At 43.0% G+C, this 18318-nt stretch overlaps 1 protein-coding gene across 13 annotated transcripts in view; it reads right to left on the reverse strand.

Annotated features, from left to right (window-relative positions):
- Positions 1-18318, reverse strand: part of cdh23 (cadherin-related 23) — an 874975-nt gene that overhangs the window by 640334 nt on the left and 216323 nt on the right. For all 13 annotated transcript variants that reach the window (XM_069885557.1, XM_069885556.1, XM_069885568.1 and 10 more), the window contains one exon: positions 16717-16845. In XM_069885557.1, the coding sequence (XP_069741658.1) occupies positions 16717-16845 (129 nt within the window). The remainder of the gene's footprint in view (positions 1-16716; positions 16846-18318) is intronic.

An 18318-nucleotide genomic window follows, 5' to 3' on the forward strand; every position in this document is an offset into this window, starting at 1 on the left:
AGAAAGTTCATTTTGTGAGCAATCCATCTCCTCAACGGAGTAAAGAGCAGAGATACAGAGAGAGATCAGCTGGAGCAGAGCAAAGGCAATGTTAATTAACTGGTGTGAGGTTCATTCTGGTGTCTATTAACAGCAGGAAAGAAATTGTCCTGAAATCTGATGGTGTGCTTCTCACACTTGTAAATCTCTTCTTCGACAGGAGGAAGGTGAGGAGAGTGTGGCAGTGGTGGGATGGGTCTTGTAATATGTTGGCAGTGGGAAGTGAAGATGCAGGGCATGAGGGACTTTAAATCTTAATAAAGCAGTGAACAAGGACTGGCAGACATCCTTCATAAATACACTCGGCTCGGGGCTCCATTTTTCCCTCAGTGCTGGTCAAGAAGCTTCAAACTCTAGGCCAGTGGTTCTCAACATTTTTCTTTCCACTCACAAACCACTTTAAGCAATCCCAATACCATAGGTGCTCTGTGATTAGTAAGGGATTGTTTAAGGTGGCATGTGGGTGGAAAGAAAAAGTTTGAAAACCTAATTGACTCGTTATGTGCACGGTTTCATAACTCCAAAGGAAATGGGCCAATAACAGTTTTTCTCAAGCAAAATATTTCAGTTACATTTGGGTCTCGAGCAGTGACTAATCACAGAGTGAGTGGAAAGAAAAAGGTTGAATACCACTGCTCTAGGCCTCTCTATCCCACTCTGCAACTGGATCTTTGAATTTCTCATTGGAAGTCCACAGTCAGTATGAATTGGAAACAACGTCTCCTCCTCACTGATCATTAACACAGATGCACCCCAAGGATGCATGTTTAACCCACTGCTAGTTATATATCCATGACAGCGTAGCCAGGCACAATTCCAATGCTATCTACAAGCTTGCTGATGACACCCATAGTTGTCGGCAGAATCAGAAACAGCAATGAGGAAGTGTACAGGAGGGAGATAGATCAGCTCGTTGAATGGTGCAATGACAGCAATCTTGTGCTCAATGTCAACAAACCAGGGAGATGACTGTGGACTTCAGAATGAATTCAGGAGAACATAACCAAGTCCTCATCGAGAGCTGAGTAGTGGAGAGCATCAAAAACTTCAAATTCTTGGATGTTACCATCTCTGAGGATCTGTCCTGGAGCCTCCATGTTGATGTAATCACAAAGAAGGCTCACCAGCGGTGAGGAGATTTGGTATGACACCGAAGACTCTTGAAAATTTTTATAGGTGTACTGTGGAGAGCATTCTGACTGGTTGCATCTCTGCCTGGTATGGAGTTGCCAACTCTCAGGACAAGAATAAACTCTAGGTGGTTCTTAACTCAGCTTTCGACATCACAGGCATAAGACTTCACTCCATTGAGGACATATACACATGGCAGTGTCTAAAAAATGCAGCCTCTATCCTCAAAGACCCCCTCCACCCAGGACATGCCCTCCTCACTCTGCCACCATCGGGGAAATGATACAGGAGTCTAAAGACAAGCACTCAGTGGCACAAAGACAGCTTCTTTCCTGCTGCCTGAATAATCAATGAACCAAAGACACTGCCTTACTTTTCACACATTATTGTTTTAATGGTTTTAAACGATAGTCATGTTGTAAGATGGTTACAACATGAATGTTTGCACAAAGATGCTGCTGCAAACCCCCAATGTCATGACAATAAATTCTGATTCTGATCAACAATCACAGGCATAGATAGATAGAGACAAACTGCTTGGTCAAGATAGAAGGTCAACCTTTGTTGGATACTTCAAATGGAACCTTGTTCATGGTGTTCAGAGGATGTTATAAACCCCTCCTCAACTTACAAGGCAACTGTACCTGGTCAATGTCTCATTTCAACCTTGTACATTAACGAAAGAACATTAATTAGTAACTGCCCTCTCTGGCACACCGAATACATGGTATCTATTTGGCCAAGTCAGTCCATACTTCTTTGGTGGACCTGGGCTTCAGGTGTGACTGCAAATCAACATCATCCTGACACTTATCTATGTCACATTCTGCATCCACCTTTTGAAATTCCCATCCAACACTGAGGGGTATTTTCTCTCACAGCTGCACCTCCACTTCACCCTTTGGACTCCAGACTTTTTTAACCTTTCATAATATATACTCCAGACTGGGTCCACGGGTAAACCTTTGCAGTACAAACTAGCTGGTGGTTGGGTATAAAACTAGTTCCAGTGTGGCAGAATAAATAGATATGTTTTTGGAGATAAATTGGGAAAGGTTTGTGAGATTAGGTCACATACAAACACTTTAAAACAGATCTTATTTAAAATACTGGATCTCACATAAAGATGGTAGACGTATCGGCTCCAATGCTTTTGCAAGACTTTTGAAGAGTGCTCAATAGACTTCACTAATGGATTGTTGTTAACAAAAGGCAACAGATGAAAGAGCATGTCAGAGCCGCTTTGTCTGGAAGAGAACTTGCTGTTCTGAGAGGGTCATGTGGTTTTGCAAGCAGAGAGAGAGAGACATAGAGATCACTTGTACAGTGTTACAGCCACCAGAAATAGCTGGGACTGGAACAGGACAAACTGGCAAGCCTGTTTGGAAGATAGCCTGGTCAAAGTCCTTGTGGTTCATGCAAGAGGAGAGGAATGGCTGTTTAATGTTTCACTAGGAATAAGGGAAACAAAAAGGAACTCTGTGGTGACCAGAAAGAAAGAGATTATCATCTGGAGAACCCTGAAGGGGCAGGTTTCGTCAGCAACACACTGGAGTGGCTGATGGAAGTATATCAGTTGTGGATGTCCTGGAACAACAAATCACTCTCTCTGAAAACTGACAAGAAACTTCCTGAGTGGTAACCATTTACCTTTCAAGCACCAAAGCCTGGTGAACTTTAAAAATGTTAAATCCTGTGCACAGTATAAGAATTACCTGCAACCAGTGAACTTGGAGGAATGAGAATTTAGATTGGACTGTGAACCAAATAACTTTTCTGAACTTACACACACTTTACATACAAGTGTGCTTAGAATTAGAAGGGGGTTAAGTTAGGTTAAGTAAGTCAATAGAGACAAGTTAAAATTTGATTCTATTTTCATGTTTAAAGATAATTAAAAGCATCTTTTGTTTAAGTAACCATTTGTCTTGCTGAATATCTATTGCTGCTGGGTTTTGGGGTCCTCTGGGCTCATAACACCAGTAAACCAGGACGTGGAGTATATGGGCTTGTTGATTGTCCCCAAAAATGAGACATGGATTCCAAACCAATAAGAACAACTTGGGATGGACAACAAATGTTGACCTTATTAAAGTATCAAAGCACAATGCATCAAGGTTTTGGGTGAGGCTTGCTGGACCTTAGAAGCAAGAAACCTTTTAATCAAGATGTGCCTCCTGGGCTCAAATTCTGGGTCATTCTCATTGCGACGTTGGTTTCCTCAGCAGGCTCCTATTTCAGCGCACCATGCAGGTCGGCAGGACAGAGGAGCTTGAAGACGAGCACACAGAGCGGCACAAGGACATCTTTTTCCCCTCTGTCATTAGATCCCTGAATGAACAATGAATCGCTGACACTACCTCACTTTGTTCTTTTCTTTATCTTGTACAATTTTTATTTACTTTGAAATGTATAGAAATGTTTGCACTGAGACGCTGCTGCAAAACAATGAATTTTGTGTCATGTTCATGACAATAAATTCTGATTCTGATATTGCTTTGCAGCTGACCTATTGAACCAAAATGCAATTTACCATCTCCTAATCAGTGTTTCAAGCAGCACCAGGTTTTCAACATTAAAATCATATATTTTGTTCCTGAGGTCAAACAATGGTTTGCTCTGTTGAAATAGCTTGAAGTCTAAGTGAATTTTCCAGTCCGTTTACCGAGATTTCAAAATCAAAAGTGCATTTGACTTAAACAGTGATACCAATATATCCAAGGCCACTGACCTTTGTAGATGTCACAAGGCGGGGGGTGGGGGGGGGTGGGTGAGGGGGGCGAGAAAGGTATGTAAATGGTCTCCAATGGCAATATGTCACTCCGGTAATTATTTTTCAAAACAGCAACTGTATTGAAGGGAACCACAGGAAATAGAGGCAATGTGTAATATTCAACATCCCATGTCCACAATTTATGGCAGTTAATTTACTGCCACATCAAATCTGTCTGGGAATTTCTCGCTCAGATAAAAACTGACATTTTATTGGCTTAAAGAGGGTAAACAGTGCCTGACAGTTGTGTCAGACTGGTAAAAACACACCAAAATGCTGGAGGAACTCAGCCGGTCTTCTCAGCATCTATAGGACACCAAGATATATTGCAGAGGTTTCAGCCCTGAGTCCTTCTTCAAGGAATAAGCCAGAAGCAGGATATATCAGAAAGTCTCAGAATTCAAACAATGGGGGAGGATTCAAAAGGTGCTCATTGGATATGATACAGGACAAGGTAAGAATTTATCATGTTTGTGCGAATAAAGAGACAGAGGTAGGGAAAGGCAATGTTGGGGGAGGGGGTTGTTAATGAAAGGTAGATGTCAATATTAACACCATCTGGTTGGAGGGTGCCCAATCGGAAGATGAGGTGTTGTTCCTTCATTTTATGGGTGGTTTAGTCTGGCAGTGCATGAGTCATGGTCAGACATGCCGACAAGGGAATGAGATGATGAAATGGGTGGCCACTGGGAGATGCAAGCTATTGCAGCAGACAGAGCGGAGGTGCTCAACAAAGTGATCTCCCAATCTGCGTCCAGTCTCTCCGATGAAGAGGAGAGCATCAGATGCAGGAGGCAACACCTACAAGTTCACAAGTTGCTTCACTTGGAAGGATTGTTTGGGGCCCCAAACAGTGGTGAGGGAGGAGGTGTGGGCAGAGGTGGAAATCACATAGATAGATCCCAAGGGGACAATTGGTGGGGAGGGAGGAATGGACAAGGGAATCATAGAGGGAACCATCCCTGCGGAAGGTGGAGAGGAGTGAGGAATACATGTCTCGTGATGGCAACACGTGGGAGGTGGTGGAAATGGCAGAGGAAGATGTGTTAGAATGTAGAAGCTTGGTGTGGTGATAGGTAAGAACAAAAGGAATCCTATCTTTGTTGTGCGTGGGAGCAGAGTGGATGTGCAGTTGGAGGATATACAGATGAATGCCGAGTTGATGGTGGAAGAGGGAAAGTCATGTTGTTTGAAGGAGGAGGACATCTCGAATGATCTAGCATGGGAGTCCTCATCCTGTGATGGAGACAGAGGAATTAAAAGAATGGAATGGAATCCTTATAGGGGACAGGGTGGGAAGTGGTGGTCGAGGTTGCTGTGGGAGTTTGTAGGTTTATAGATGTCTGTCGAGAGTTTGTTTCCCGAGATGGAGACAATAAAATCAAGGAAAGGGAGTACTGCTAGAGATGGACCAATCAAAATTTGAGGTTAATGAGGAAGTTGGCAGCAAAGTAACATCAATGAGCTCAAGATGGATACATGAGGCAGCACCAAAGTCGCCATCAATGTTGTGGAGTAAGAGTTGAGGGGCCTTGCCTGTGTAGGCTTGTAGCATGTATTGCTCCACGTAGCCAACAAAAAGGCAGGCACAGCTGAGGCCCATGTGGGAAAAAGTGGGATGAGTCAAAGGAGAAATTATTGAGGTTAAAGAGAAGTTCTGCCAGCCGGAGCAGGGTGGTGGTGGAGGGGGACTATTGTCCAGAAAGAAACAAAGGGCTTTAAGGCCATGAGTATGGGGATGGAGAGGTGTATATGGATTGGATATCCACAATAAACATGAGCCAATCAAGTTCAGGGAACTGGAAGTTGTTGAAGCGATGGAGGGTGGGTGAAGTGCCCTAGATGTAGGTGGGGAAGGACTAGACTGGGGTGACAAAACGGAGTCAAGGTAAGCAGAGACTAATTCGGTGGGGAAGGGCAGGACCACACAGACATTATTCCCAATTTCCTGGAAAGCAGTCTGCGTGAAAAGATCTGAACGGGAATAAGGACTTATTCCCATCCTAGCATTTTACCTCCTCAATCCCCAGTAATTTTCACGGATGGCCTGCAGTCTAAAATGAATGGGACATTCAGCCTACAAAATTACCACTCTGTCTAAAGTTGCGGTGCGATACAGATATCTGGAAGTTAGTGAGACACTTCAGAACAGAAAAATCACACAAGTTCTTTGTAAAAAATTTTAGTGAAACATAAAAGTCTATAGTGTACTGTAAAAATCCAAATCATGGAGTATCTCCACCAACACATTGAGTCTGGTGGATCAAATGATGAGTGCACATCTTTCCTGGTGAAATAACTAACCAAGTCTTTATCAGAATACTTGTCAAAGGAATAACTCCATTTATATTTCCCCAGGATGTTGACTTAGATAGACTCTCTCAGACAGCCTTCTTGAAAGTAACATCAGTCTGACATAACAGCATCAGAAGATGAGAACGGCAGGTCACTCAAGTCTACAACACACAAACACTCTGAAAACACTCAGCAGGTCACGCAGCTTCCAAAGAATCAGAATTTATTGCCACAAACATGTCAAAAAATTAGATGTTTTGCAACAGCATCACAGTGCAAACATTTCTGTTAACCATATTTCAGAAGAAATAAAAGGAGTGCAAAAAAAAGTCAAAGTAAGGTAGTGTCTTTGGTTCTTTGATCATTCAGGAATCTGATGGCAGCGGGAATTAGCTGCCCTTGTGCCGCTGAGTGCTCATCTTCATGCTCCTGTACCTTTCTCCTGATGGTAGTGGAGTGAAAAGGGCATGGCCTGGGTGGTGGGTGTCCTTGAGGATGGAGGCTGCTTTCTTAAGACACCATCTCACGTTGATATCCTAGATGGAGTGAAGTCTGGTGGCCATGATGTCACATGCCGAGTTAACCACCCTCTGGAGTTTTTTCATGTCCTGAGAGTTGAAGCCTCCGTACCAGGCTGTAATGCAACAAGCTAGAATGTTCTCCACCTGAGAGTCTTCGGTTACACACAAACTCCTCACAAATGGACCCCTCTGTCTCCTTCGCAAACACCAAGAGAGAGTACCAGGTATTTTTTTTGCGGATACTAACATTTTCAAAAACTCGCCTTCTCCTTGAAATGCTGTCACACTCCCAGGGACAATCCTCAATCCATCATGTCAACATCCCAGGTAAAGTCTCACAGTGCCAGGGAGTTCCTGCATGCATCTCCCTCCTTATTCCTGTCACTCATCTGAAGAGGCAGAATCTTCAGTGATTTATCAAACACAGTTGCAAACTGACTGATACAAAATACGAGTTGAAATTTGGGAACCTTGTGACTGCTGTTTGAAAAGCAACACCATTCTGCATTACCAAAGGGACTGCAGCAGGCGGCACTGTTGACGTTGCGGTTCACACTATGACATTACAGCACCAGCGACTTAGGTTCAAATCCAGTGTTGTCTGCAAGGAGTTTGTATGTTCACTCCGTGTCTGCGAGGGTTTGGTCTGGGTGCTCTGGTTTCCTCCAACCCTTCGAAATGTACCGGGGCTATAGGTTCACTGGGGGCATTTTGGTGGCACGGACTTGTGAGCCGGAGGGGTCTGTTACCATGCCATATGTCTAAATTTAAATTATGTTGTAATGTTGCAAAATCATTTGTTAAAAAATAATCAGAGCACATATTGCATTTTTTTAAATAAATGTGTTCTTTGCAAAACTTTTAGAAGGAATAACAGTTTTGAATTAAATTGACCGTGCAAGTCACATGCAGTTGCTTCTAAAACTCTTAAGGCAAGCAGTAATTAACATTCTGAAGCCTTATTCACACAATGGTTTACTATCAAATACCCTCTTGTAAATATTGCTATCAGAAGCCCCTCTCCCTGAACATCCCAACATGACCATGGCATCCGATGCCACCCTGCCTCTTCCCACTTGCCTTCAGAGGGTGCCATAGACCCTGCATTCGAGACTGAGTCTCATCTAACCTAGTTTTAAAAAGAAAGTACTTGGGACAGAGTCAGAGGAAGATCAGTGTTAAAACAGATTGTGGGGCTGCATGATTGGCAAGTGACATTTCAGAATGGAAAGGAGCACTGTCTAAAGGTTTGACATCTGCAGCAAAGCAGGGCAGCACATCTGTAAACAGAGCCTTCAACACCCCTCTATACATTGGAAATGTCACCATTCCAATGAAGGAAAAAAGAATCCAATCTGCAAGTTCTCATTCATTCATCATAAAAGGATTGTTGGTTTTTAAAAAAAAATTATGGATTGCAAGAAAAAAAATCAGTGGCAGTCTGCCAGAGATGCTGAAACATCAACACTGCCACTGGTACGGACCTGTGGGGAGCAAAGAGCGGAGATGCTGCGCTGCTCCGTGGGGTCCAATTGCCCAGCTCAGCGCATGCTTTAAATGGCCTATTAAAGGTGCCGAGCGTGGTTAATTTTAAAATCTCACAACTGTGGGGTCTGGGCCCAAGATAGTGGTGCCTGGGTTCTGCAGCAGTCACGAGGGTTTGCAGTCTCAGGGAAACAGAGAACTGGCGCAGGGCACCAGAAAACTGGGAGACTACTCCCCTTTTGAGAAGGAGAAGCAGAAGAGACAACCCACAGGGTGGTGACCATGGTGGTGGACTAGCAAGGGTTCTAAGGCTGGAGAACACACAGGGAGCAGGCTGTTGGCGACTTGAGGAGATGAACCCATGCAAGCTGCAGGCTACTGGCGACTGTGCTCAGGAAACTCACACCAGGGTGAGGACTGCTGGAGACTGACTGAAAGGGGTACCAGGTATTGGAATCGAGATGCGAGAGGGTGCGGGGTACCAGGTATTGGAACCGAGATGCGAGAGGGTGCTGGAGGCTTCCTGATTGTGTTGGATGTTTGGTTGCTGGGTTTGGACTGAAGGCTGTGCAACTGCAGAGGCTGCGGGAATACTGGAGGCAAATCCATGGACACTCAGTGATTGGGAGGAACTCTCTTTTGCTTCTGGCTGTAAAGGCTGTTGGGCAATTTCTGCTGATAGCGAATCTTTGTCTGTCTTGCAGTAAACTAAAAGCAATTTTGTGTAATATCACATTTTTTGTTTTATTACATGACAATTAAATAATCTTGAATCTAGAACCAGGCAGCACATTGGCCATAACTTTGTTGTCCCTCTTCAACCATCCATCACCCAATAGTACCACTGACAACACACACCCCCCTCTCTGAATTCTCAGGCTGAATTCATCACCTCTCATCTCTGCTGTGCCTCGAACCTGTGGATATTTGATCTAAACCAGTGGTTCTCAACCTTTTTCTTTCCACTCCCATACCACTTTAAGTAATCCCTATGCGATCGGTGCTCTGTGATTAGTAAGGGATTACTTAAGGTGGGATGTGAGTAGGAAGGTTGAGAATCACTGCTCTAGACCCAATTGTTACTGAAATATTTTGCTTGAGAAAATTTGTCATTGGCCCATTTCCTTTGGAGTTATGAAACCGTGCACATAGTGAGTCAATTAGGTACGATTAAAACAGTGGTTTTCAAACTTTTTCTTTGCACCCACATTGTACCTTAAGCAACCCCTTACTAATCACAGAGCATTGATAGCATTGGGATTACTTAAAGTGGGATGTGAGGATTGGTATAATATTATTTAACTGATCTATATTCACAATCATTTTAACAATCACATTTAACAATTATGAATTAAATTTGAAATTTGTTGTATTGCGCATTTATTTTAATTATATATGTGCATGTTATCATTTTGCTTTGCTTTATCATTGCAACTTGTATATGGGATTGTTATATTAAACTCAATAAAAATATTTTAAAAAGAAAGTCATCCCTTACTAATTACAGAGCACCTATGGCATATGGATTACTTCAGTGGTATGTGAGTGGAAAGAACAAGCTTGAAAAGCACTGATATAAACACAAAGAGTAGGCAACCAAACAACAGATGAAGGCAGTGGAGAGAGAGGCACATGGATTACTTCTGAATCCAGCAAGGCAACCAACCAAAGGCACAAGATGTCGCACAAAAAGTACCTGGGAAATAAAATTTATGTTCAATTTGAAGTATTGGTTGCAGGAAATAATTAAATTCCACAATGGAGTTCATGAAATAAATGAAGTGAAAGACAAAAGTTTGCAAATGCTGTGATTGTCATAAGAACACAGAATTGCTCGAGGAGCACAGCAGGTATCACAGAGTCCATAGGAGATAAAGAGATATAACTGATGTTTCGGACGAGCTCTTCTTCAAGGTATGATTAAAAAGCGAGCAGGCATCTGAATTAAAAGTCTGGAGAAGTAAAGAAAGGCAAGGGGAAAAGTACAGACCAACAGGCAAGAGGTGTTAATTGGATATGGAGAGGTGGACAGGAGAGAGAAAAGGTAAGAAAAAGGAAAGAAAGGTGAATCATAATTTTCTTTATATTAAAAAGGATAATAGACAGAGTGGTTTTTAATTCTGTTTATAATGGGCATCCTCGAGCATTGGTTTAGGGTGGCATGGTTTGCCTTGAGGGCAGCACGTTTAACGTTGCAGCTAGCGCAGATCTGGGGTTCAGATCCAGCGCTGTCTGAAAGGAGTTTGTACTTTCTCCCAGTGTCTGTGTGGGTTTCTTCTGAGTTCTCCGGTTTCCTCCCGCTTTTCAAAACATCCCGGGAGTCTAGGTAAATTGAGTGTAATTGGGTGGAACAGCCTTGTGAGCCGGAAGGGGATGTCACCATGCTGCATGTATAATTTTTTTTAATACCCGCAACTATTTTAACCTCACACAGAGGGAAACATGCAGGGTGGATGCTGAAGCCACGAATACCTTGCATCTGAATTGAGAACACCAAGGCCCATCATTCTGTGATTCAGCAGAGTGACACCAATGTGCTGGTAATTATTTCTGACTAAAGGCACATGGGCTGAATCTTAAACATGCCAAAACTGACACAACAGACCTTCTATCCTATTAATGCAACACTTGAGGAAATGGTCGATTGAGCATCATTGAGACATGAGCACTTAATCTTTACTATTCACCCTAATTATCTTTAAATATTTAATTAAAGGGGTTGCTGCATGACTGTGCAAGGCAGTGTACAAAAATAGGGCTGTAATGAGGATATTAACCGATACACCTCAGGAAGATCTGCCTTTAACCAAATAGCCGAGCGCACATTTACATCTGTAAATAAGGAGCTCCAGATCTATTACAGGTTCCAGGCTGGTACATTCACTGGAATTTCACAGGGTTGTGGAATTTATGGGCTGTGATAAGCCTTAATCATATCAAGAACAAATGTCTTACTTCACCACATTTATCATTAAACAAATTTAATTGATGAACAAGTATAATGTTGAATAATTTCAAATCAATCCCTTGATAAAACCATTGTAAACATTTAAAAACATCTTTTTCATCCCCTTTGTGCATAAAAGGGCATGATACATAAACTTGCATTTATATGGTGAATTAAATATTTCACATAAATTACTTTGAAGTAGCTGTTTTACACTCCAACAAGATCACTCAAATATTGGCAAAGAGATTCATCAGCTTATTGATTTTTCGTAGCACTGGCTGGAGAAGCTGCACACAATAGAGTTTTTTCTCTAACCTCTCCAATAATACATGAGGGTATTATACAGCTGGATGTATCAGTGTTAGGCAAGATAGGGTGCCCAGTCTCTGCTTGCTGCCCCCCACCCCCCCACCATTCTGAGGTCAATATATGATATACTAAGGACAAGTATTAAACATTATTTGCATTGGTGTTTTTAATTCAGCGGAGTTAACAAAACTAAGAATGTTTCCATGGGGAAGCTCATATTTACATTTTACTTCCAACATACTGGAAGTCGATTCTAGCCATCGAGACCTGTACTACCCAATTAATCTAAAAGCGCTTGCGTTTTGAAGAGTGGGAGGAAACCTGGGGAAAATCCACACAGGGAGAATGTACAAACTCCATACAGATTCTGGCACTGTCATTGAGTGGTGCTAACCGTGGTGCCCATTAGTTTGTGAATCCGACAACACTTGGTAACATTGCTAATGGAAACAGTGTTTTTAGGTTTCCCTTCAGATGGGAAGTAACAATAACTGTGTGATGTATGATTTATCATGTGCACAGACAAAGCCAACAGGATTATATTAATCAGTTAAAGTAAAACAAAACTCACAGTCGACAAATTTATTTGAAGGTATGTCCAGCAGGATACATAAAGGAGAACAGTAAATGTAGCAGATTTAGATTTGGAGAAATAAAAAGATATTCCATTATTTGTCACATGAAAGGTTACTAAAAAAGATAAGGGCTCATTACTCTGTTCTGAAGATTGATTAGTGAAATCAAAATAGGGAGGATATTTTGAGATTAACAAACTGCAACTGAAGTACCAAAAGAATCAGCAATGGGGTTTTGGCTGTTCACAATCTACTTCAATGACTTTAATAAAGAGATCAAATGTCAGCGAGCCTTGGTCACAGAGAGAGAATACATTGACGCACCAAGTTAATCTTTTTTATTCCCTCCAGTTTCCAATCAATGCTCCCCAAATTCTATCCTGCACACCAGGGACAATTTTAAAGTGGTCAATAAACCAACCAATCGCACGTTTTGGGGCGGTAACCAATGCACCCAATGAAGAAACCTGCACGTTGCATTTCTGCCATGTATGGCATGCCAAACTGCATGAGTTTTTCAAGCTCTGCTGGGACCAAGGAAAGCTGCCTCAGGACCTTGGTGATGCCATCATCATCACCCTGTACAAAAACAAAGGCGAGAAATCAGACTGCTCAAACTACGGGGAATCACGCTGCTCTCCATTGCAGGCAAAATCTTCGCTAGGATTCTCCTAAATAGAATAATACCTAGTGTCGCCGAGAATGTTCTCCCAGAATCACAGTGCGGCTTTCGCGCAAACAGAGGAACTACTGACATGGTCTTTGCCCAAATACAGCTCCAAGAAAAGTGCAGAGAACAAAACAAAGGACTCTACATCACCTTTGTTGACCTCACCAAAGCGTTCGACACCGTGAGCAGGAAAGGGCTTTGGCAAATACTAGAGTGCCTCGGATGCCCCCCAAAGTTCCTCAACATGGTTATCCAACTGCACGAAAACCAACAAGGTCAGGTCAGATACAGCAATGAGCTCTCTGAACCCTTCTCCATTAACAATGGCGTGAAGCAGGGCTGCATTCTCGCACCAACCTTCTTTTCAATCTTCTTCAGCATGATGCTGAACCAAGCCATGAAAGACCTCAACAATGAAGAAGCTGTTTACATCCGGTACCGCACGGATGGCAGTGTCTTCAATCTGAGGCGCCTGCAAGCTCACACCAAGACACAAGAGCAACTTGTCCATGAACTACTCTTTGCAGACGATGCCGCTTTAGTTGCCCATTCAGAGCCAGCTCATCAGCGCTTGACGTCATGTTTTGCGGAAACTGCCAAAATGTTTGGCCTGGAAGTAAGCCTGAAGAAAACTGAGGTCCTCCATCAGCCAGCTCCCCACCATGACTACCAGCCCCCCACCATGACTACCAGCCCCCCCACATCTCCATCGGGCACACAAAACTCAAAACGGTCAACCAGTTTACCTATCTCGGCTGCACCATTTCATCAGATGCAAGGATCGACAACGAGATAGACAACAGACTCGCCAAGGCAAATAGCACCTTTGGAAGACTACACAAAAGAGACTGGAAAAACAACCAACTGAAAAACCTCACAAAGATTAGCGTATACAGAGCCGTTGTCATACCCACACTCCTGTTCGGCTCCGAATCATGGGTCCTCTACTGGCATCACCTATGGCTCCTAGAACGCTTCCACCAGCGTTGTCTCCGCTCCATCTTCAACATTCAATTGGAGCAACTTCATCCCTAACATCGAAGTACTCAAGATGGCAGAGGCCAACAGCATCGAATCACGCTGCTGAAGATCCAACTGCGCTGGGTAGGTCACGTCTCCAGAATGGAGGACCATCGCCTTCCCAAGATCGTGTTATATGGCGAGCTCTCCACTGGCCACCATGACAGAGGTGCACCAAAGAAGAGGTACAAGGACTGCCTAAAGAAAGCTCTTGGTGCCTGCCACATTGACCACCGCCAGTGGGCTGATATCCCCTTCAACCGTGCATCTTGGCGCCTCACAGTTCGGCGGGCAGCAACCTCCTTTGAAGAAGACCGCAGAGCCCTCCTCACTGACAAAAGACAAAGGAGGAAAAACCCAACACCCAACCCCAACCAACCAATTTTCCGCTGCAACCGTGTCTGCCTGTCCCGCATCGGACTTGTCAGCCACAAACGAGTCTGCAGCTGACGTGGACATTTACCCCTCCATAAATCTTCGTCTGCGAAGCCAAGCCAAAGAAAAGAAAAGAAGGATGCCCAGGTTGAAGCTGATGTCAAAATCCAGATCCCAACTTTGAAAATCTAAACCTACCCCTTCATCCATACTTCTTGTCATGCTCTCTAATATATTTGGCAAATGCCTCATCATATTGTACATCTGCTGATTTTGGCTGTCCATATTATGAATGATTCATGTAAATATGTCTTGTGAAAAATTTGGAAGTGGTCTTCATGAGGACAATGGGCTCTCCAATTTTTTTAGCCTTTTACTTACTACTGGAAACAGGTCCACAAATGTGAATCAAAGCTAACTTCAAATTCAACCAATGCCAAACAAAGGACAGTAGCTTCAGAGTAGACAGAAACTCATAAGTCTTTGCTCTTTGAAGTTAAGGTAAAGCTATCTTTAATCTTTTATAAATGCTTTGCTGATAGCCTGGCCCCTTACGCCTTGGCTGATCTGCCTCAGATCTCAACTTCTCTCCTGTATCAGATTTCCATTACTCTCAAACCTGGATCCTCCAGAAATTTATCTACCTCCACTGAAGTCAATCTAGTGAACATTACAGGCCTTTTGGCCCATGATGCTGTAAAAACACATTTCATTTTCTTCCCTTTTCCCTCTGTCTCCTTTCACAGAGTCAAAATCAATTCTCACCTTTACTCTTATCACATCCACTGAACACCTTTTGTCAGTCTAGACTCCTTCCCCTGCCATTTTTCAGTCATTATTCAGTGGCTTTCTCATTTTTTGCTTACACCTTTAAGAAGAGCTCAGGCCTGAAACCTTTGTAATATTTCCACAGCATCGACAGACTTTTATGTTTCAGCATGATGTTGTGCCAACCTATATAAACCTACTCAATAATCTAAACCAGTTGTTTTCAAACTTTTTCCTTCCATTCACCTACCATTTGAAGAATTCCCTATGTCATTGGTTATCTGTGATGAGTAAGAGATTGCTTAAGGTTTGAAAACCACTGTTTTAAATTGTACCTAATTCATAACCCCAAAGGAAATGGGCCAGCAACAATTTTTATCATGCAAAATATTTCATTAATAATTGGGTCCAGAGCAGTGAATCTCAACCTTCCCTTCCCACTCACATACCACCTTAAGTAAACCAGTACTAATCACAGAGCACTGGTGGCAAAGGGATGACTTAAGGTGGTGTGTGAGTGGAAAGAAAAACTTTGAAAACCACTGCTCTAAACCCTTTTCAATAATGGCCAACGTTCTGTTGGCAATCTGAACTTTCCTCGCTTGCCTGCTATTTGTGATTCATAATCATGGACAACTGGAACCCTCTGCATTCAGATACAATCTCTTTCCATTTAGATATTACAGCTGATCACAAGCTCACAAGATAAAGCAGCAGAAATAGGCCAATCGGCCCATCGAATCTGCTCTGCCATTTTATCATGAGCTGATCCATTCTCCCACTCAGCCTTTGCCCCGTAACCCTTGATGCACTGACTTATCAAATGCCTGTCGATCTTTGCCTTAAATCCACCCAGCGACCTCGCTTTCACAGCTGCCTGTGGTAACAAGTTCCACAAACATATGTCTCTCTGGCAAAAGAAATTTCTCCGCAATTCTGTCTGAAATTTATGCCCTTTTATCATGAAATGTTGCCCTCTTTTCCTGGGCTCCCCAACCATGGGAAGGAACACAATCTGCTTTCCCCGTCCTGATGCACTCTCACTCTCTGACATTATGCTCCATTTGCTAAGTTTTTACTCACCAACTCAATCCATCTCATTGCAGAGTCATAATACCCTCAGTCACAACTTGTCTTTCCCCTCTCTTTGCAACATCTGAAACATCCTTCTCCATCTGCATTTCTATTGTCTCTTTTCTATATTTCTATTGTCTATGAAAATCATAGGAAATTTTTGCAAAATTTCCATAATGCAGTGTGAGTAAAAAGATCGGAATGGAAATGAGTGACTCATTCCTGTTCTGAAATTTTTCCTGCTGCAGCCCTAGACATTTTTCTGGACTGCCTGCGGTCTCAATTGAACTGTGGACTAATGAATACGCCGTACATGATGACGCACCATAACGAGTTCAGTTCGCGACACTGCACTGCGGGAGATTTAAATGTGAAGCAAGGTGACATTTTCTTACCAGCAGCAGTCAACCACTACCTTAAATCATGGGAGAGCTGCTGTCATCAACAGGATCTGTGGATCTTAAGCCATTTTGCTCTTCTGTCTTGGAGCTTTTTTTTGGACACAGGTGAATGACATCACTGACGACGCTGTGCATTGCACATACATCGCGGGCGACATCGATTCACGTTCAGCCTACACAAGTACTTTGTCTAAGTGCGTGGTGATATCCATACACAGATCATTTTATGTGAACGTCCATTATAGAAGGCTAGTGTGAAAATTGACTGTGCAAAAATGATCTTTATGTGTAAAAACCATAATTGAGAGGTGTGAAAACACTGGTACTCACTGGAGGGGAATTCTCATGTATGTTTGTGCTGTAAGGAAGGTTGATGAAAATTGGGTCCATGTCCTGGATGTCAGTGATGGTGATTGCAAGGTTCGCCAGCGTGGAGAGGGGATGGTCTTTGTCTTGATCCTGCAACAAATAGGAATATAGTTACATTTTTATCTATTGTATTTCATTTCAGTGGCAACTTTCTTAACCCTTTGGCTATTTTTAACATTCCATAATATATACTGTGAACTGGGCCCATGAGAAATCTCCACCAGTACAAACAAGCTAGTGGTTGGGTATAAAACCAATCCTGGAAAACGCTGACATGGAGTATTTGTTGGTAGCCCCTGAAAACCAGGACATGGAGTCCAAAGGGTTAACCTTGTAATTGCTCAATTTATCATGAGCACCAAAGACCAACAACAAAGGACCATTACAGATTTCTGGAAGATGACTATATCCTGGGAGTTCATAACAAAGATAGACATCTTTGCTGAAATTCACAGTTCCCTTCAATGCTCCAACATAGCCTTTGACTCTGTGAAGATCAAGATCGTGGTCCACAGTGATCCCTGAATATCCCTGTCTACTGTCCTCCTGTATGTTTCTGGGATGCCAATTATATATGGCAGGCACATCGAAGCATTAGAAAACCACCACTGAAACCGGCTCCAAAATATCCTTCAAATCCAAAGCTTGAGAAATGAACGCTTTCCAAAATCTCTCCTGAACTGAAATTTTCAGCAGAGGGGCTGTATTTACACTCAAGTAAACCTCTTCATTCAAACCTCTTACACTGCACCCCCTTCAGAAACATGGTGTGCCGTCACTGCAAGAGATTTTTAACTTCATACCCACAGGAATTCCTGGAACACAGCAAGGGAAGAGCAGCATGGAGAAATGTTGAGGCCCCTCACTGAGGACACACATAAAATAAACTGTGGGAAGTGTGTGCCATGTCCCTAACCAGTCACCTGGCTGTCTCTCTGATGCATCTCGAGGGCCTTCACTGACCACACCAGCCACCTCAAACCCCACAGAGCAGGGGCATAGCCAGGTTCTAAAATTAGGGGGAAGCTAGCACATAAAAAAAGGTGCTATGACACATGCCAGATGGTGAGTCAGTGGTTGAATGGTGGGCCACACTGGTTTGTCAGCAGTGTCGGAGCTGGTGGGGGGGGGGGGGGGGGGATAGTGGCAGCAGAGCAGCGGCAGTGGACAGGGTGGGGGGGTCTGCCTTACAGTAGACAAAAGTTAAAGAATTCCATGTATGTTACATTCTAAATGTAGTATAACGTTACAATAATGGAACCTTTACCTTTGAAAAATGTGCTCCCCTGCACCCCCTCCCCTTTTTTTTTAAAGCTACACCACTACCACAGAGCGTGAAGGGACGTCATCCTCAAGAAGGACAATTTCTACATCTTATTGCAACTGCCAGTCCGAAACGGGAACATGTGCTTTTGAGAGTACAGCAAAAAAAGGGACAGTAAAATTGGCAAGTAAAATATTTCTCATATCGTTTAAGAAAGGAATATTGTCAGAGGCCACTAAGGTACGCCTCTGAACCTTAATTGCTAAATTATCTATTAGCACCTCACGTTGCACTCAAAC

The sequence above is a fragment of the Narcine bancroftii genome, chromosome 6, assembly GCF_036971445.1.
Source record: "Narcine bancroftii isolate sNarBan1 chromosome 6, sNarBan1.hap1, whole genome shotgun sequence".
Classification (NCBI taxonomy): Eukaryota; Metazoa; Chordata; class Chondrichthyes; order Torpediniformes; family Narcinidae; genus Narcine; species Narcine bancroftii.